Source organism: Furipterus horrens, unplaced genomic scaffold (assembly GCF_987537825.1).
Source record: "Furipterus horrens unplaced genomic scaffold, mFurHor1.1.pri manual_scaffold_1, whole genome shotgun sequence".
Classification (NCBI taxonomy): domain Eukaryota; kingdom Metazoa; phylum Chordata; class Mammalia; order Chiroptera; family Furipteridae; genus Furipterus; species Furipterus horrens.
In genome coordinates this window covers 95,211,641-95,232,804 of record NW_028327171.1, presented here as the reverse complement: position 1 = coordinate 95,232,804, position 21,164 = coordinate 95,211,641, and the positions used below count along the sequence as shown (strand labels likewise).

Here is a 21,164-nt window from a genome sequence, read left to right as displayed (position 1 = left end):
GCAATTAGATCAAGTGATGGTGCAAAAACCCTTGGTTAAATGGAATACAGTTTGCCTTACATAGAACCGATATTTCTTTGCACATCCTGGATGGCTGTCTTCATTGATTTGTCAATAGTCCCACCAGAAGAGTCAGTTTCATGTTTGTGCTAATCATACCGAGAGATCTGATCAAATCACTGGGCAGTACAGAGGAGCATTAGGAGGAGTTTGTGAGGCAATGGAAAGCAGTCTAGGATGGGACTGGCTGAGAAGCTAAATGCCTCCAGAGAACTTGGAAACATGGGCGAGAGGATTTGAAATAAAGGACACGGGCTCTCTCTGGCTCTGGGGGTCTTCTTCCTCGAGGATGCCTGGATGATGGTGCTGCAGCTGCCTGTGTTTCCCAACGGACAGTATTTTGTATGGGAAGGAACTCCAGGCACAGCCTAGATCAGGCTGGCCTGGCAGAGGGTGGCAGGTTTATCCTTTGTGTGTTCTGGAGAGAACAGGCTCTGAGGCAGAAGCCTGCTATTCTTCCAGAATTGTGTAGCTTTTGTGTATTATGTTGTTTGGTTAACTAACCCTGTAGAAATAAGATAACTAAAAACTAACTTGGGGAATGCTAAGAGAACCCAGGTGTTAGAATTTAGCCTTCATTGAAAGGCTTAAGTGATTAAAGCTGTAACAAAAGAATTAAAGAGTTTAGCCCTAATGGATAGGCCTAAGTGACTAATGCTTATGGAAAGCTGTTATTCCAAATTTGAATAAAGACTCATATCCTTCATCACCAAACCTTTGCCTCTGGAATTTTGCCTAGAGAGTGGCGGTGGCGGCAGCACGACCCCACCTTCCTGTTCGGTAACACTAACACAGTCACTCTTTGGTAAGTGAACTGAGGGTAATAATTGATAAAAGAGATGAACAGTCCTTTCCAACTTTTCATAGGACATTGCTTAGGCTCCATAAGGAACCTGACCATTAGGGGTGTTTATTTCCCAGCTTATCCATGGAGAGAGCTAGAGAGGGAATGAAGGAAGGAGGGAGGGGGGTCAGAAAGAAGAGGGTGAGAACCAGAGAAACATAGGAAAAGCTATAAGCAAGAGTTTTTTATATATTAATCATCACTATAGCTACTCTGTTTTTATTAACCACAGAGCTAGAATTTCCTTCAGAAAACTGAATTGTGTGATCTCTAATAATAATGCAATAAGATTCTAAGTAAACAGTAAAAACAAAGATTTTTTTCACTTGTTCTGTCACTCATGACTTGTGTTAATTTCTTTTTGTTGATGTCATTTTCAAAAACAGTTACTGTAATTGCTCATCCACATCACTGCATTTTTCTTTGCCTTAATATAAAAATGTTGTTTTAAAAAACACAGTTTTTAGTCACAAAGATGAAAGAAGTATTCAAAGCCAGGGATTTTTGTTTACTAATATTTCCTCGTATCACTGAGCAAAATAGAATTTTCACATTTTCCCCCAAATTTGGACCCTGCAGGCTCCTTTGCTGGAGGAGCAGGGCAGTCTTCACCTCAGCGGGCTGTGGCGAGGGCGAGGGGGTGCTGGCAGAGTTTCTCGGGAGCTGTGTTTATCATCTTGCTTCCCTCACACTGGCCCTATTCTGTCTTGCTCCAGCAAGCAGCTAAGACAATTATACAATTCAGCAATTATACTTTGGCAGTTATAGTTAAAGAGATTTCCAGTTTTATTAGGAAACATTAAAATTGTAAGTAAGGGAGTTGTCACTAGGAAACTGACCAACTTATGGCTTTCCATGTGATTTCATTCTATTAACTGAATCATCATTGTTTTACTTCTTACCCTCATCCCCACCCCCAACATGAATGACAGGGATCAAGGTGAACAGAACTTCGGAATAGCTACCCTTTCACGGCTACTCCAGGTACCAGGTTGCTTCCTCTCTAGGAAAAAAGCTAGGTAGGCAACATTGACAGGAGGATGGTGGGGAGTCCAGAAAACAAAAACTCTTACCAAAAACTTTGACTGTGGTGGAGCTCCTCAAGGTTTTGCCAGGCCTGAATGTAATGTGGCAAGAGAACTTCCGGTCATTATCATGGATTTGGACTGGAGAGAGGTAGAGCCCATAGTCTGCCCCCAGCTTGACTCTGTCTTTAAATAATGTAGATTTGCTGATGGGGTGACCTTGGCTGATGAGTATTTCCTGGGTTCCATTATCCTCCTAGTGAGAAAAACAGTTACCAGTTATTGAGCACTCAACTGTGCCATGCTGAGCTAAGTATTCCACAAGCATTACTGTAATTTATTTATAATATATCTTCTAAAAATAGATTATGAATAAAGAATTGAAATTAAGAGCTATTTAGTATGTTATTAGACAAAATATCACTACACTTGACTTTCAGTTAAACACTACTGTTATCTTCTAGTATATATATAGAAACTTGCTGTTCAGATTAGAACTTCCCCTTTTAACCCTCTATAAACTGAATGTCTGGGGTGAGATTTGAAGGGCTAATGGTAACACAGTTCTCATTTCAGGTTCACAAATCTTAATGCTAAGATGTGCTGAGAAGGCTTTATAAGTTTTGCTTATAAAATTTTCAGCTGAACTGGATGATCACAGTTTCACTCTCTCTTCCCAGCATTACTTTAGAAAAGGTCCCATTTTAGGGCTAGGACTAGGCTGAGGTAAGGAGACTCCTAAGGCACAACATTTAAGGAGGTACTCACTCTCAGTCTGTAAGTGCAAGCTAGGCACTTGAAGGTGAATGCCTCCTTAAATTTTGTGCTGTAGGCATCTCCTTTCCTCCTTACCTCAGTCATGGTCCTTGCCCTTCTGCCTTTATTGCTGTGTTTGTGCTACCTTCAGAGAAGACACATGAAGAGTAGGCTATAAATGTTAATCTGGGAAGAAACAAGATGGCAGAAGAATAAGTGGAAGCTACACTAACCTCCTCCCAGAACTAGTCTGGATTTACAACTTAATTTTGGAGAAATCATCTGGAATAACCAACTGAACACTAGCTGGAGAGAAGTCTTATAACCACGAAGAGACAGAAAAGGCCGCTACATCACAACGTGACCGGTAGGGAGTGCGGAGATGCGGAAGGGCTGGCTGGGCTCACACAGGTGGCAGCTGAAGGAATTGAGAAACAGCTCAGCAGCCGGCGGTTCCCCCTGAGAAGGGCAGGGTCTAAAACCCCAGCTGAGCTTCCCAGCCTACAGCAACAGAGTGGAAAGTAAAATAGTATCCAGCTGTGAAAAGCGAAAAGCCACATGGTTTCTTGCTAGCCATAGAGAAACAGCTGGAGAAAAAGAGCTCTTAAGCGGATCACATATGAAAATATTTTGGCCCCCACTTACCCTGGGCTTGAGCGGAGGGAAGGCAGAGAGGACTGGAGACACTTGGGGAGAATTTGGTGTGGTGGCTTTGCGGGGAGAACTGGGGAAGCAGCCAGTCGGGTCCCAGTGCTGACTCATCCCCAGTACTGCAGGCAGACCATTACCCACCCTCCACATGGCATCAGCCTGAGGGGAAGCAAAAGCCCAGCCTACAGGAATTGAGCTGCCACACCCACGGTTCTTAAACCTGACAGCTAATCACAGATTGAATAGATTAACAACTAAAGAAGTCAGACAAAGGCAGTAGATCCCTGGAAGTTTCCAATAGGTTGCCTAGGCCCAGACTGGTACAGCATCTGATGCCACCAGGGGCAGATCCAGGAAGTGCAGATCATTCTAAGAAGCATCAACAAACAATAGGGGTCACAAAAATGGGGAGACTGAGAAACAACCCCCCATTGAAAGGAAAGGTAGAATCCCCAGAAAGAGTGCTAAATGAAATAGAGGGGAGCCAACTATCAGATATGGAGTTGAAAGTATGGATTATGGAGAAGCTCAATGAGCTCAGCGGAAACTACAAAGAACTACAGGGAAACTACAAGGAACTCCAGAAAAACTACAAGGAACTTACTGAGGATTACACCAGCTTGAAAAAGGACATAGAAGCTATCAATAAGAGCTACGAGGAAATGAAGAATACGATCTCTGAATTGAAGAACACAGTAGAAGGAATTAAAAGCAGGCTAGAGGAAGCATAAGATCGGATCAGCGAGCTGGAAGACAATGTAGACAAAAACTCCCAGACAGTGCAACAAAATGAAAAAAGATTGAACCAGACTGAAGAGGCCCTAAGACAGCTGCAGGACAACATGAAACGTAATAATATCCATATCATAGGAATTCAAGAAGGAGAAGAAGAAGAGCAAGGGATAGAAGACCTCTTTGAAAAACTAATGACAGAAAACTTCCCTAACATGAGGAGAGAAAGAGTCATGCAAGTCCAGGAAGCACAAAGGGTCCCAATGAAGACGAACCCAACAGGCCCACTTCAAGACACATCATAATTAAAATGGCAACATTCAAAGACAAAGAGAGAATCCTAAAAGCAGCAAGAGAGGAACAACTAATAACATACAAGGGAGCTTCAATAAGGCTATCATCAGATTTCTCAGCAGAAACACTACAAATGAAAAGAGAATGGCAAAAAATATTCAAAGCAACGAAAAACAAAGGCCTACAACCAAGAATACTCTACCCAGCAAGACTCTCATTCAAAATGGAAGGTGAAATAAGGAGTTTCCCAGACAAAAGAAGGCTAAAAGAATACATCTCCACCAAACCAGCATTGCAAGAGATGCTAAAGGGTCTGCTTTAAGAAGATGAAGAAACAGAGAGAGACAGAGAGGAACATGAGTACAAAGGGGGAAAATGACAATGAATAAGTACTGAAAGGAAGAAGGAACTTCTAGCATTTGCAACAACATGGATGGAACTAGAGAGAATTATGCTTAGCTAAATAAGCCAGGCAACGAAAGAAAAATACCTTATGCTATCACCTATTATGGGAAACTAATGAACAACACAAACAAATGAGCAAAATTGAACCAGAAGTATGTAAACAAGGAATAAACTAACAGTAACAAAGGGGGAGATGGGAGGGAGAGAAGGGGATAAGAAGAGGAAGGGTCTAGTCAAAGAACATGTATAAATGACCCATGGACATGGACAACTGGGTGGGGACTAAATGTGGGAGAAGGGAGGGCAGGGTGCAGGGACGCAAGAGGGGGAAAAAAGTGGGACAACTGTAATGGAAAAATAAACAAAAAAAATTTTTAGTGGGGGAAAAAATAAAAATATAAAGAATGGAAATGCAAGTTCAGTGAATGTTGGAGGGACAAGGATTTTCCTTCACGTTGTATATTTTCTTCCCTATCTGATCACTCCAGAGTTTGGCATTCTAAACAAGTAGGTAATGACAGGTTTCTTTGCATAAAACTAATAAGACCAGTTTTTAAAGAGGTTTTTTTGACTAAGACTTTGACTGGAATGTCATGCCTAAAGGAGACATGCTTGGGCTCTGGTTGTTACCAAAAAGCCCCGAGGAACTGGGATTGACTTTCAAAGGTAATAAAAGCCCACGAGATAAAAGGCCTGGTACCTTGGTTGGATGTGTGGTCCATGGCAATCTTTCCAGGGAAGGAACGAAGGTTGCTTTCCTGAAAGATGGCTAGAAGGGACCTTAAGGCACAATGGAAAACCAGAAGGACTTGGAAAAAACAGGTGTTTGCAGGCAAGGCTGAATGCCACGTATCTGGTTCTGCTTCTGTGCCCTGAAGGGCAGACTGAAGGTCACCCTAAGTGTTCCTTGCGTAAGTTCCAGCAAAGCAGAACTAAAGATCATAAGTGATCATTTGCTGCTCTTGTTGTGTTTATGCAAACGAACAGGATAAATTAAAAGTGGACTTAATGCAGTCCCTTTAATGACAAGGAGGGTAATCTTAGGGAGAATAATCGTGATTCAAAGAAAATCAAAACGCTCAGTGGTAGACTATAAAGTAGTGCAGCTAACCGTCTTTAAAGTTTATCTTCATTTAAAGTTTGTTTTCATTTGAAAGTTAAACTATGTCTGTGGTATTATCAAAGAAGTTTAATTTACAGGCAAGAAGAATGTCAAATGCCTTGCAACTGGATGTCTTTCCGATAAGACAGTCCTACAGATTTAGAGACTTGTATGTGGGTTATGTTACATAAATTAACATGTGTTTTCTGTTCTCAAAGGGCATAAGCCTATGATCTCATTACCTGAGTGATTATCTGTATGTATAGGCCACACTTAATCCTGTCTGCATCGCTGCCTCCTGAGAGTCAATGGTTTGGCTGAACTAAGTGGCTGGGTTGGTGAAGTATGGGGCGGTCTGTGGGCTTCACTTTAAAACTGATTTCTCTTTTCTGTCCTAATGGCTTGGACAGAAAGAACCCAGAGGTTTGAGAGGGGGGAAACCTAAAATATTTCCCTCAGCCCAAACTAAGTATAATGGGCAAAAGTGTTTTAGGCAGGTGAGATGTACCTGGCACACCTTCCTCCAAAGAAGCCCTTCTTTTCCCTAATGTGGGACATTGAATAATTAATACCTGCCTTTTGTCATCTAGTGGTTATGGATTGAATGATGTCTTTTAACTCTGTTGCCAAATCTGTTGCCTCTAGTATACAACAAGAATGCCAGCCTGTTTATCAAACATGCCATTGTCTGGGGACAGCCAACCGACCTGGAGTCTGCACGATTCTTCCCCATGTGGGAAGGCAACCATCCCCTCCACACCCCAACTCTTATTAGGGATTTCTGGACCCAAGGGTAGGTAGGACGATGACCATGTCCAGCTTGAAGCAGCTAGAGGAGCTCAAGACCTTTGCCCATTGTCCTTTATAAGATTATAAAGGATCTTAAATCTGAGAGGGAGGAATTGTTATTTTTTATTGTTAAATTAATTAATTAATTAATTAATTAATTAATTTTAAAAAAGAAGAAGAATATATGAAAGGGTGAGGCAGGAGAGCTTGTATTTACAACCCATGGGCATGGACTTGTAGAGGGGGTATTGTTGGGGGAGTGGTGGTGCTGGGCAGAGGGGAGGAAAGTGGAAAAAATAGGAACTATTGTAACAATATAATCAATAAAATATACTTACAAAAAAAATGTTAATCTGAACCTTGGAGATCAGGGTTCACTTGGAGTATGTGGTTCCTCTATTCCATATCTTTTCATGGGTCTATGAAGAGAGCTCCTATTATTCTTGCCTTATGCAGAATTTCCATGGACAAGGTCCTGGGAGTGTCACAGTGTTGGTCAATGTAATAATTGTGCTGACTAAGGGCTTGGTGAGGAGAGGACTCTTGAGGGGCACAAGGGTTGAGGAAAGGTTATATCCTCATATCCCTTTAGTATAATTTAATATTCCCAACTGAGTTGCTTTGAAAACATTCAGATGCATAAGCCTTTCCTCTGGAGATCTGATCTCAGTTGTTCTGGTGAGAGACCAAGGTTGGGGCATTTTTTCTTTAAGTTCCTCAGAGGGTCCAGGGCTGAGAACCACTGGTCTAACTCTAAACAACAGATGAAACTCATGCACAGGGGCCAGGAGAAATGGAGGGAACTAAAGAGGAGATGAGTGAACAGGAATGCATCTGATGGGGAAGAAGTCAAGAGACAATGAAAATAAAGATCTGACCTGGAATCTATAGTTTAAAAAATAAGACGGATTCAGGGTAGAAGAAATGGAAGTCAGGTTAGAGAGAATTCAAGTATGGGTTGGGAGCAGAAACAGTGGAAACATGAATGTAGACTTAAATATTTATATAGATATTTCCAAATATACTTAGTAGAAAATCTTATGTAAGAAACAATTCTTTAAGTGACTGTGGCTAAGATTGGTATCAGCTTTACAAACAGCAATGTACATACCTTTATAGCCACATAAAAAAGGACCTACGAGTCTATTCTGCTGCCTTCTTAATGAAGAATGGTATAGCACATTAAAGGGAAAGAGCTTATGTTCTGGAGACAGGGGCTCCGAAGTTAGCCTGAAGTATTGCGTGGCATTTTACTCAGCATTTGCAAATCTGGAGGCCAGTAATTATAATTAAGGGGGCAGTCTCCCCCTGCAGGTCTTCCAGCACAACAAACTTGATTTTATAGCTCCTGCTTCAAGCACAGGGACTGTTTTTGTGAAAATCTTGGACTTCAAAATGCTCCTTGGTCATTTAGTAAAGAGTTCACCATCTGGGACATTTCCATCTGTCTCTTTGATGTGGGAAGAAGGGCAGTCAGAGGCTGAGGCTGGAGACTGGAGAGAAAAGCTGCCTTTCCTTTAGTGTGTGGCTGGGTATAACTAGGCAGGGTGATTTAATTGGTGGAAGAAAGATATACTGCAAACAAAACAAACAAAGACCCAATTTATTCAAAAGTTTTTTTTTTGTTTGTTTTAAATTTGTTTTTCTGGGCCATTGACTGTTGTAGAGGGAAGGTTTCATTCCTTTGTTTAGAAAGATGAGATTCGTTTGCAAAGTGTGCCTTGTAACCTACAACATCCAGAGATCCTGAGAGAATCTTGAGTTCCAGTTATAAAGGGGCCAAGGCAAGACTGCATACGAGTGGCTCCATTCATGAAGAGAATGGGAGGAGAGGTGGAAAAACCAGTGCAGGTGAACATTGAAATGTCTACAGCTGGGAAAGGCAGAAATATTAAAAATACCAGTATCATGCTATGATCACTACTAAAATTTTATTTTCTTATTAGTCATGGATTATATTTATTTAACATCTATTTTAGGCACTGGGCAAAGTTATTTCAAATATTACCTTATTTACTCCTTTCAGCAATCTGGAGTAAACTGAAGTTAAGTAAGTTGCTCAAAGGTCACACAAAGTAAGAAGGTACTTGAGTTACAGCATCAAAAAGCAGGGATGCCCGGGACCAGGGACAAGTAAGCCTCAGACACAGTACACGCTAATGAAAACTAAAGCATCTCACACACACACACACTTTTGGAGTATCAGAAATGAAAAATTTAAAAGAAATTCCAGGAGGCCAGAGGCCTTTATGTAAGTTATAGATTCTAGATACTGATTGAAAGGGCCCTCGGGAGTCATATACCCTGTGACTCTAGGTGTTATAGAATGTACTTCAACTGCTACCTGATAATGATAATCTTAGGGTCTACAGGAAACAGACTGGTAAGGGGATCTTTATTTTATAGAGTCTTTATTCTTGCCTGTTTTTCTCTTCTTGCTCTTTTAGGAAAACATGTTGGCAACTTTTAAAAATATGAATAAGTATTTCTAAAACTTCATGGGACTCTCAATTTGATGGACCTTCATGATTTAATGGGAAATGTAGATTGAACTAGCTAACCTATACTAGCCCTGACACTCAATACATCAATCTATACAAACTGACTGTCCTCCAGCCTCACTGATGATGATCAATCAGCTTCTTCATGACTATTCTGTACCTGCCTGACTAAATTGAGGAGTTATGGAGAGTCATAAAACTAACTCTTTAGAGATTGGTTTTTAATACATACTAAATATGGGAACATGCTGTTATTTAGTTGTGTTACCTTATTTACAAGTCATAACAATGCTATGAGGTCAGTACTAAAATGATCCCCTTCTATAGATGAGATAACTAAAACTCAGATTAGGCAACATATCCAAGTTATGAATTTTGAGACAAAAGGGAAAACGTGCTTCTATATACACTTATCAATCTATCCTCCCATATTTTGACTAAGTGGAAAAAGTTAATAAAAGTTCTACAATTAAATTTTTCTAAATGACTGCATAAAGCTTGCATTGCTCAGTCTTTTCTCCTCTGTCAACTTTTACACATGCACCAGTCAGGGAGATGATACCTTGAAGGTTTAGGAACCACAGACAGGTTGGGAAACACTGTTCCTTGAACAGTGTAGCTGGGTCTCCAAACAAAAAAACAAACAAACAAACAAACAATAGCCTGCCTTTATTTAAAACGTGGATATTTTGTTCATCATGAATTTTCCCTAAATTTTGTCTTTAAAAATATTTCATTAATATTTATGTCGTGATGACTGACTTTTTTGGCACTCCCTTAAGTTGTGCACTGAAGGGAAGGGCCCTATGTACCCCAATCCTTGCCCTTGGTTCACACAGTTAGTAAATGGTAGAGCCAGGACTTGAAAACAACAATTTTCCTCCAAAAGTCATGCTGTTAATGATGTTGCTATACACAGTCTCTGTTTGAGAGGAACTCATTCACAGGAAAAACAAATACAAAATCATCCTAATAGAAGAGAAATAAACACATTATTAAGTTTCATAGAGGAGCTGGATAAGATGATTTGCATGCTGAGGGTTGACTGGGTCATATTGAATCATGAGATACTGCTTCACTGTGTTCCTTAAAGACCTGACAAATCTGAAGTTGATTTGTGGAGGCTTTCCTATTTTTGTACTACAATCAGAATTTTCCATCCAGAAAGGGACCTTGGTACTATTTGATTTAGTGGCATTATTTTATCTCTGGGATAGCACAAGCTCCATGTCAGAGCCAGCGGTGTGGACCAAAGCACAGAGTGGGTGTTGAGTGTACTTGTATGCAGCTCATTCAGTAAATTCTGTTAACAGTATTACTTGCTACATCTTTATTTCCAAACTGCTTTCTATCTTTCCATTTCCTCCATTTATTCTCCGTCCAGTCAGTGCTGTCAAAGCAGGTTCTTGGCAAAGCTCCCCACATCTACTTTGTAGAGCACAAGACCAATATTTTTCTAATCATCACAATTGGTTGTCAATAGGTTGTAGGTTGGCTAACATTTTAATTTTAGTTATGGTGAGGACAATTAGAATCAGCTGTTATGGGGTAGAAGGCCACTTTTTGTTTTCTGAATAGCAAGGCTTTCCATAGGCATGGGAACCAGCATGGTTTATTAGGATCATTTGTCTCTTTGTTTAAATATAAAACATCAAAAATATTTTAAAACAGTATATTGAAAACCTATATTTATAGGTAAAACTTTTAAAAAATATAAGCATCTAGGTTTTAGTTACATGCCTTTATCACTACTATTCAACTGTTTCTGAAATATTCCTCTCCTTCTTGTCATGATTTTAAAAAGAAAAATCATGAATTTCTCTTTAGCCACCAACTTTGAGAACAAACATTTTCTCAACCCACTTGCCAAGCCCCTACACCAACTACCAACTTGTACTCACTGGTTCCGGAATCTTTGTACATGTCTATCATTTACTGGCTAACTGATTTTTAATTATTCAGCTTAAAATACTTTTTGAAAGAAGTTTTCTCAGGTTCATCTAGTAAGAATCAACATTTTTTCTTTATTTTTAAACACATTTTTATCAAAACTGTATTTCATTTTAGGAAATATGTTCATTATAGTTTGTATCCCTGCAGGACCTAGCACTCAAAATAGATTCACATATGTTTATTGGACTGAACTGAAATTTATACTGTGGGAAATCAGGATGATAATTTGGAATGAAAACAGAGTATTAGCGTGTATGTAGAAGCTCTCAGAACAAGCCTGTAGAATTTCCCTGACTGTATGCTTATGCCCTAGGACATAAAATGGGAAACATATCACTTGTCTTTTATCTACCAGTTGCATCCCATCTAAACATACACGTATTCTGTGATTTCCTATACATCACCTCACCATTCACAGTCCCTCAGTGTTCACTGAAAGATTACCCCTTTGTGTCCTAGTTACCTCTCATGGTAGATCAATGTTGGATGCCCTATTTGTGCCTGATGCTTGTCTGCTTCAATGTAGTCACAGCTCTGGAAAGTAACTTCCCCAAATGCAAAGGATCTACTCCATGAACACATTTAACACAGTTTTACTATGGGATCAGATACATATGCTAAATACTTATTTTCTAATGATAACTGAGAATCCCAATAATAACCTTCTCCAGGAGGGTCATAACTGATTTAATTAGCTTCTGTAAAATTCCACATATAGGAAGACCTGACTTTTATTTTCCAGTGATCTTTATTAAAATAATTTTTGATTTGTAAAATAAATTCCAGGGTTTAATGCAGACTGGAAGTGAGAGCGTTTGCAGCTCTCTGGAGTAACTGAGTTCAATGTAGCAGTTTTCTGCCCTCTGAGCTCCTCTCCCCATCTCTACATTTTAATCTTTCTCTAAAAGCCAATTTATATGATGTTTTTGAGAACTGGCTTATCTTCATGATTGCTATTGCTAGTTTAACAAGATATTAAAGAACTAAAATAGGGGTTGGAGAGGATATTTATATAGTCTGCAGATGTATAATAGTCATGACATAAAAAAGCTGCAGATTATTCCTTAATGAGGAAATTAGATAACTTCATGTCAGACTTGCTGAATCCTGCAGCTGTCAACAGCATGGAGCACGGAAGTAACTCAGAGGAGCAAATAGATTTTGACATTTAAAAATGGAATGCACAGTAAGAATTTAATCAGCACATTTGCCAATATAATATTCCTTTTGAAGAGAGGTTTCTTTCAAAAAGATACCTCAAGTTGTCTGTATCAAAATGCATTCTTTAAAGTGACAGCATGGCTTGAGGTTTCAGCAGAAGTATAGAATTCACTCTCTCAGTATGTGACCTTAGGGTACTCTCTCCACCCCTCATTTATCTTAAATGTCCTCAAAGGATCCAAAGATTCATTCTTTTTAGACTTCTTAGTGTCTTTAAAGAAAACTACTAGATAAGGATGCCTTTTCAGTTATCTAGTCACTGATACTTAATGAGCTGCTAATCATTAACCAATCAAATGCCCAGCATCAATTTAGTGACTATCAACTTAATATGAGGACAAGGAATAAAACTGTGGGAGAAGGAGACAAGAAGAAACAGATCCATTCAATTATTTATTGAGTCTAGCACTACCAGATGCTAGGGATTCTTGAAGTGAGTGATTTAATTTTTTATTCTGGAGAAGCTCCAGAATAAACATTTGCTTGGAAAAACAGATCACATACCCTAAAGATAAGATAAGGCACTACAGAACAACCTATTAGCCAGCAAAAATTTCTATAGTAAAGGCTTATTCAACTTCATTATTATTCAACTTTATTATTGTTATTGATAGTTGAATTTATGATAATTAGGGTGGAAACTTTTTGCCTGTTGGTGGACAATATTAAAAATGTAAGCAAGGTATAGAAAGTACATTTCCATTACTATCATGTTTGGTGTAGTGAGTTTCTGCCCTCCTGGGGTCATCTCCACTTTATAATCTTTTTCTAAGAACACATTGTATCTGTTCAGAACAATTGACTTATACTAACCATAATGCCCAGGAAGCCTTATATTTTAGAAACCAAACCCCATGATGGAAAAGTGTTTTCTGACAGATAATTAAGAGACATTATAAAATTTAGAACAGTTTGAGAAAGTTATCTGTGAATATTTTTTTCTTTTTATCCTGATGACTTCCCCCCAACTATCTAGAGAGTGAAAAATGATGTGTAGGGTGTATTTTAAGGCCTGTTTGTATTTTAAGGCCTATTGGATTTGTTGTATCACCAGAAAAATATTTTCATATGAAGGATCTAGTTTCCAAGACAGTCCATAAAAATCTAGGTAACTGGTAATACAAATGATTTTGCAAACTATCAGTTGCTACATTCATGAAGGTCTATGAGTTCTATAAGAATTTTAAAATTTTGTGTTTTTATTGTGATGACAGTCTAAAAATATAGTCACAGTCTGGAACATCCAAATGAACACTCATTATGTGATTTTCAAAACTGTGTTTACAATGATCTTTGTAATGTTTTTGTCTTGTGTTATTGTAACCATGCAGAAACCCTATTTTCTTTAATCTGCCCTTTATTTTGATTTTTTCCCATTGATTCAAACTGGCCTCATCCAGCATCCTGACTCACCCACCTCCCTCTCCCTTGGACAATATTAAAAATGTAAGCATTTTTAATTAAGCCCTCAGGACAATGAGGTTCTAGTCAGCATCCAGTAATCTTAGGAACAAGATCCTGGGTCTATTGACTGTTAAGACAGAGTTTTCAATCAAACTAAACATAATACCTTGGCCTCAGTGGTGTTTTAGCTCCAGATCCAGGGAAGTGGAACGATCCCATAGAATAAGTTCTTGTGAAGTTAGAACAACTTCTTGGCTGACTTCAGGACCAGATGCAATGATCAACCACCCCCTACCCTAGCACCAACCTATCAGTACAGCCTGCCACATTAACTGCTTTAGTCACTGTGATTAATGATTTTTTCCCTCTATAATCCATCCCCTGGCAGCCCTCCAGGAGCCTGGTCTTTGAGCATGAGCTACCTGTGACTCCGGGCATGATGCCATCTCCTTAATAAATCCTTATTTTTTTTGGCTGCAAACTCCTGTTTGTGTCTTTTTGGGCTTTGACATGCACAGGCAAAGGGACCCCTTCAGTTCAGTAACATTATCATCTGATATAACACTATCAGAGTTCTACTATGTATATTGGGTAATAGCTAGCTGCCGTTTGATTGGCTTGTCTTGGAAAATTTCTCACACAAATTCAGATTTCCGGATTTTGGGGGTTTTTTTGAAGTCAGAAAACATGGCAGCTATGGGTCTGCCGATCCCTGTGGCAGTAACAGAGTTGAGCAGTGGCTGTTTGTAATATAGGTCCTGCTGCTATCAGGTACATTTTCTACATGTATTTTATAAGCATTAGACTTTGTGTTTTTCTATCTAAAGCAATGGTTTGCATTTCCCAGGATGTGATGGTAAGTATTCTGAGAAAAAATATCTATCCCTTGGCATATGCTGCTTATAAAACAAACATTTGTGAGAAGGGGATTCTAGTGGATGTGGCTCCTCTCAAGGGCAACATCATACTCTTTTCTGTAATCAGAGCTTGGTATCTAGCTTGAAATAGAAGTAGAAACTAACCTTCAGAAATTAATCCCTAAATTAGTGCATTCACAGACCCAGAGACTTGCTGAGTGTACCCCCCACCACAGCCATTCCCTAACCTAACACATAATACGTGTCTCTCATACAGTATATTTCCTTCCTTATTATTTGTTATTCATTTTTACTTCATTAATATTTAAAGAGCATTGCAGTTATCCACTGAAAAGGGCAACACTTACCACCAACCATGCAAAGGTGAAGTCAGATGAAATTTCTGAGATATTTTGAAAGCATGGTATTTCCAGAGTACGATTTATCTCTATTTCTATTGTATTGTCACTTTTGCATTCATCCTGTGTAACTGTAACAAAACATAAGGTAGAAAAGACATGGATCTGTGATTGGTTCATAAAGTACTTTTTATCAAGGAAATGAGAACTGTTTTAGTATAAAGATTGATCTTTCCTCAGGGTACACTTATGGAGTAAAGAGGCAAAATCACATTATAGTCCTTACTGTATAAATGGCAAAACAGAGCCACTGAGAAAAATTATCACTGAAAAGTTATAGGGAATCTATCCTAAAAGAATTCAGCTCATAATTTGAAATGTTCCTCTGCTTTACCTACAAATTCATGCTTTAGTCTTCAGATCACATTTCCTCAATCAGATAGAATATAAAACATTGAAACCTTGCCTCTAATTGTCTTTTTAAATTTTAATGCAAATATTTTTAAGTCTGTGAACCTAAAGCAGCAAAATGAGTGGACAGTTCAGAGCGTTCCCATATAACCCTGGGCCGCATGCCTGCACAACCTCCCCCACTATTAACATTCCTATTAACAGTATATGTTTGTTACAATTGGTGAATCTATACTGACATATCATTATCACCCAAACTGTATAGTTTATTTACATTAGGGTTCACTCTTGGTGTTGTACAGACTATGGGTTGTGAAACAGAAATTGCATATTCATCTGTTGACATCTTCTGTATGTTTCAACTTCATGTCTAACTCAGCATGGATGAAGTCAATCTCAAAGTCATTTCTACATAATCTCATCATCTATTGGTGTTTCCTAACACAATGAGTAATTTCCCAATTTTTTTCCTATTCTACATATTTGAAACCAAAGCATCCTCTTGGTGCTCCTTTTTATTCTTCACATATACAGTCTTCCTCCAAATCCTGTAGGTTGAATCTCCTAAACATATTTCTAATTCAAACATTCTGAATCTATCTCTCTGCCACTTTTCTCAGTCTCGTTGGCATCTCTCATCTAGCTTTCTGCCATTGTCTTCTAACTGACCTACACTAACTATTCTTTCTGCTCTTCTCCCATCCATTCTCTACACATTGGCCACAACTATCTTTTTGATATGCAAAACAAAACAATAAAAATATAAACAAACCACTTTTCAATTAGTTTCCAGTTTTTAGGGTAATAACAAATCTTAACCAGACTTATTGAACTTTCTAGCTTTATCTTCAACTGCTTTCTTTTCAATTCTTCTGGTTTTTTGAAAAGCCTAACACCTTTTAAAATTCCCCACAGTTGCCATATCTTCCCCTACCACAGAACCTTTGCACATTCTGTTCTTTGTAAAGCTATATTCCCCACCATTACCTGGTTAATGCCTGATCAAGTGTCACTTTTCCAGGAAAACTTTCTTGATTTTTCTATTCTGCCCTCTCATGACACTGTCTACTTTTTTACCGATGATCACTGCTCACTATTGCAATGTGACATTTGTTTGCTTATTTGACAAATGTCTGTCTCCTCCCATTATACTTCCTGATTCCTGAGGGCAGAGTCATGTCTAATGCATACCAGTATACCCCTCATTCCTACCATTGTAATATATTTGTTAAAAATATTTATTAGATAAATACTAAATCCAAAAATTTAAGAAGAGCCAGCATCCAAGTTCGAGAACAAACTATGCTATAAAAACGAGTACATAGATCAATGGAACAGAATAGAGAGCCCAGAAATAAAGCCACACAAATATCATCAACTAATTTATTACGAAGGACTCAAGGGTAGTTAATGGGCAAAGGACAGTCTTGTTAATAAATGGTGCTGGAAAAACAGTCACATGCAAAAGAACAAAACTGGACCTCTATCTTACACCATACACAAAATTCAACTCAAGATGGATTAAAAAATTGAATGTAACATTAAAAACAATAAAACTCTTAGAAAAAACATAAGGGATAAACTCCCTGACTTTGGTTTGGGCAATGACTTTTTTGGATTTAATACCAAAAACAAAGGCAACAAAAGGAAAAATCAAGTGGGACTACATCAAACTAAAAACTTTGGTACATCAAAGGAAATCATCAAATGGAAAGGCAACCTACTGAATAGAAGAAAATATTTGCAAATAATATTTCTCATAAGGGGTTAATAGCTAAAATATATAAAGAACCAATACAACCCAACAACAAAAGACAAACAAACAAACTGGTTTAAAAATGGACAAAGGAACTAAATAGACACTTTTTCAAGAAGACATAGAGATGGCCAACAGGTACAAGAACAGGTGCTCAACATCACTAATTACCAGGAAAATGCAACACAAAACCACAGTGAAATATCACCTCACACTTGTTAGATTGGCTAGTATCCAAAAGACAAGAGATGGTATGCATTGGTGAGGATAGGGAGAAAAGGTAACCCTTTTACACTATTGATGGGAATGTCAATTGGTGAATATGTTTTCCCATTCTGTGGGTTGTCTTTTTATTTTGTTGATGTTTTCCTTTGCTATACAAAAGCTTTTTAGTTATATGTAGTCCCATTTATTTTTTCTTTTGTTTCCCTTGCCTGGGGAAATATATCTGATAAAATATCGCTACAATCAATATCTGAGCTTTTGCTGCCTATGTTTTCTTCTAAGATTTTTATAGTGTTGGGTCTAACATTTAAGTCTTAGATTCATTTTGAATTTATTCTTGTGTGTGGTGTAAAAAGGTGGTCTAGTTTAATCTTTCTGTGCATATCTGTCCAATTTTTCCAACACCATTTATTGAATAAAGTATCTTTAGCCCATTGTATGTGCTTGTTTCCTCTGTTGAATATTAATTGACTATAAAGGTATGGGTTTATTTCTGGACTCTTTAGTCTGTTCCATTGAGCTATGTGTCTGTTTTAATGCCAGTACTATGCTGTTTTGATTACTATGGCCTTATAGTATAGTCTAATATTAGGTAGCATGATCCTCCAACTTTGTTCTTCTTTCTCAGGATCACTGTTGCCTTTCGTGGTTTCATATAAATTTTTGAAATATTTATCCTAGTTCTACGAAATACACCATTGGGATCTTGATAGGAATTGTATTGAATCTATAGATTGCTCTGGGTAGTATGGACATTTTAATTATGTTAATTCTTCTAGTCCACGAACACAGTATGTGTTTTGACTTATTTGTATCTTCCTCACTTTCTTCTGTGTCTTATAATTTGTTTAGTACAGGTCTCTCACATCCTTGGTTAGGTTTATTCCTAGGTATTTTATTTTCTTTGAAGCAATTGTGAATGGGATTGTTTTCTTAATTTCCCTTTCTGCAAGTTTGTTATTGGCATATAAAAATGCAACTAATTTCTGCATATTAATTTTGTATCCTACTACTTTGCTGAATTCATTTATCAGTTCTAGTAGTTTCTTAGAGGACTCTTTGGGGTTTTCTATGTACAGCATCTTGTCATCTGCCTTTCCAATTTGGATGGCAGTTTGTCCTTCTTCTTGTCTGATTGCTGTGGCTAGGACTTCCAGTACTATATTGAATAAAAGAGGTGAAAACTCACACTTCTGTCTTGTTCCAGATCTTGAGGGGAACGCCTGTAGTTTTTGCCTGTTGAGTATGATACTGGCAGTGGGTTTGTCATATATGGTCTTTATTATATTTAGGTATCTTCCCTCTTAATCCCATTCTGCTGAGAGTTTTTATTATAAATGGATGCTGGATTTTATAAACTGTTTTCTCTTCATCTATTGATATGATCATGTGGTTCTTATCCTTCATTTTGTTTATGTGGTGAATCACATTCATTGATTGGAGAGTGTTGTACCACTCTTGCATTCCCAGAATAATCCTATTTGATCATGGTATGATCTTTTTGATGCATTGTTGTATTCAGTTTGCTAATATATTGTTGAGGGTTTTAGCATCTGTGCTCCACAAGCCTGTAATTTTGTTTCTTTGTTGTATCTTTATCTGGTTTTGGAATTAGGATACTGCTGTAAACAAGCTCGGGAGACTTCTCTCCTCTAGAATTTCATGAAATAGTTTGAGAAGGATAGGTGTTAGTTCTTGGAATATTTAGTAAATTCATCTGTGAAGCCATCCAGTCCAGGGCTTTTGTTTGTTGGGAGTTTTTTGATTACTGCTTCAATTACACTAGGTGTAGTATGTCTATTCAGATTCTCTGATTCTTCCTGATTTAGTTTTAGGAGATTGTATGTTACATCTGATAAGGGATTAATATCCAAAACTTATAAAAAACTTAAAAAACACCAAAAACAAACAAACAAACATTCTCATTCAAAAATGGGCTAAGGACCTGAATATACACTTATCCAAGAGGACATACAGATGGCCAATATACATATGAAAAGATGCTCAGTGTCACTAAGCATCAAGAAATGCAAATTAAAACCACAATGAGATATCACCTCATACTGGTCAGAAAGGCTATCATCAATAAACCACAAAAAACAAGTGCCAGCAAAGATGTGAAGAAAAGGGAACACTTTTACACTGTTGGTGTGAATGCAGATTGGTGCAGAAAGCAGTATGGAGATACCTCAAAATCTTAAAAATAGTTCTGCATTTTGACCCAGTAATCCCACTTCTGGGTATATATCTTAAGGAACCCAAAAAACTAATCTGAAAGAACATAAGCACCCCTATGTTCATTGTAGTGTTATTTACAATCACCAAGATATGGAAGCAGCCCAAGTGTCCATCATTAGGTGAGTGGATAAAATAACTATGGGATATTTACACAATGGAACACTACTTGGCCATAAAAATGAAGAAAATTTTACCCTTTGTGACAGCATGGATGGATCTGGAGAACAACATGGTAAGTGAAATAAATCAGTCAGAGAAAGACAAATATCATATGATTGCACTCATGTGGAATCTAATGAAGTGAACTAATAAGGAAAGTAGAGACATACTCATAGATAGAGAGCAGGATGATAGCTAAAATTAGGGGATTATAGGTCGTGGAGGGATTGAGTAAAAAGGAAAAAAAAAAAAAAACCGCCCATGGACATGGACTACAGTGTGGTTATTGCAGGGGGAGGGGGTGGGGGATTAAATGGTAATGGAAACAACATGACAAAAATTTTAAAAAGAGAGAGATTATAAATTGATACAGCCACTATAGAGAACAGCATGGAGATATCTCAAAAAAAATTAAAAATAGAACTACCATGTGATCCAGCAATTCCATATCTAAAGGAAATGAAATTACTATTTCAAAAAGAATCTGCATCCTCATGTTAATTGCAGTATTATTTATAATAGCCAAGATATGGAAACAACAATGGATAAATAGAGAAAGAAAATGTTCTAATATGCAATCAAATATTATTCAGTCATAAAAATAAAATTTTGTTATTTGAGACAGGATGGATTGAACTTAAAAGCATTATACTAAAAAATAGATAAGACAGAGAGAGACAAACACTGTATGATCTCACCTATATGTGGAATATAAAATATAAAATAAAACTGAACTCATAGATACAGAGAATAAATTGGTACTTGCCAAAGGTGGAGACTGGGGGATTGAGAATATGAGTAAAGGTGGTAAAAAAAATTAAGTATTGTGATCCGTCCTACTTTGTTCTTCTTTCTCAAGATTGATGAACCTATCTGGGGTCTTTTTGGTTCCATATAAATTTTTGCAATATTTGTTATAGATCTGTGAAATATGCCATTGGCATTTTAATAGGAATTGCATTAAGTCTATAGATTGCTTTGGATAGTATGAATATTTTAATAATGTTAAGTCTTCCAGTTCATGAACATGGTATATACTTCCATTTATTTGTATTGTCCTTAATTTCTTTATTTAGTGTTCCATAGTTTTCTGAGTACAGGTTTTACCTCCTTGGTTAAATTTATTTCTAGGTGCTTTATTTTTCTTGTGCTATACTAAATGGGATTATTTCCTAGTTTGTCTTTCTGATATTTTATTGTTATACACTTCCAGTTATAAGATAAATAAGTTCTGGAGATCTAATGTATAGCGTGGTGATTAAAGGTAAAAATCTCTTATGGCTTTTGTTGTAATCTGGAAAATTAAGGTCCCATTGTACTTTTATACTGAATTCTAATAACTACAAATTTTAAAATTCATTGAAGTCTTACAATCTGAAGCACTGTAGTAGCATTCAAATTAAGGAAATCTAGGTTACAATA

General features: G+C 37.6%; 1 protein-coding gene across 2 annotated transcripts in view; it reads right to left on the bottom strand.

Moving 5' to 3' along the window:
• CD96 (CD96 molecule) overlaps window positions 1-21,164 on the bottom strand; it is a 94,929-nt gene that overhangs the window by 67,962 nt on the left and 5,803 nt on the right. For both annotated transcript variants that reach the window (XM_090262383.1, XM_090262453.1), the window contains exons 3-4: window positions 14,963-15,084; window positions 1,978-2,185 (exon numbers count right to left, since the gene is read on the bottom strand). In XM_090262383.1, coding sequence (XP_090118509.1) covers window positions 1,978-2,185; window positions 14,963-15,084 — 330 coding nt within the window. The remainder of the gene's footprint in view (window positions 1-1,977; window positions 2,186-14,962; window positions 15,085-21,164) is intronic.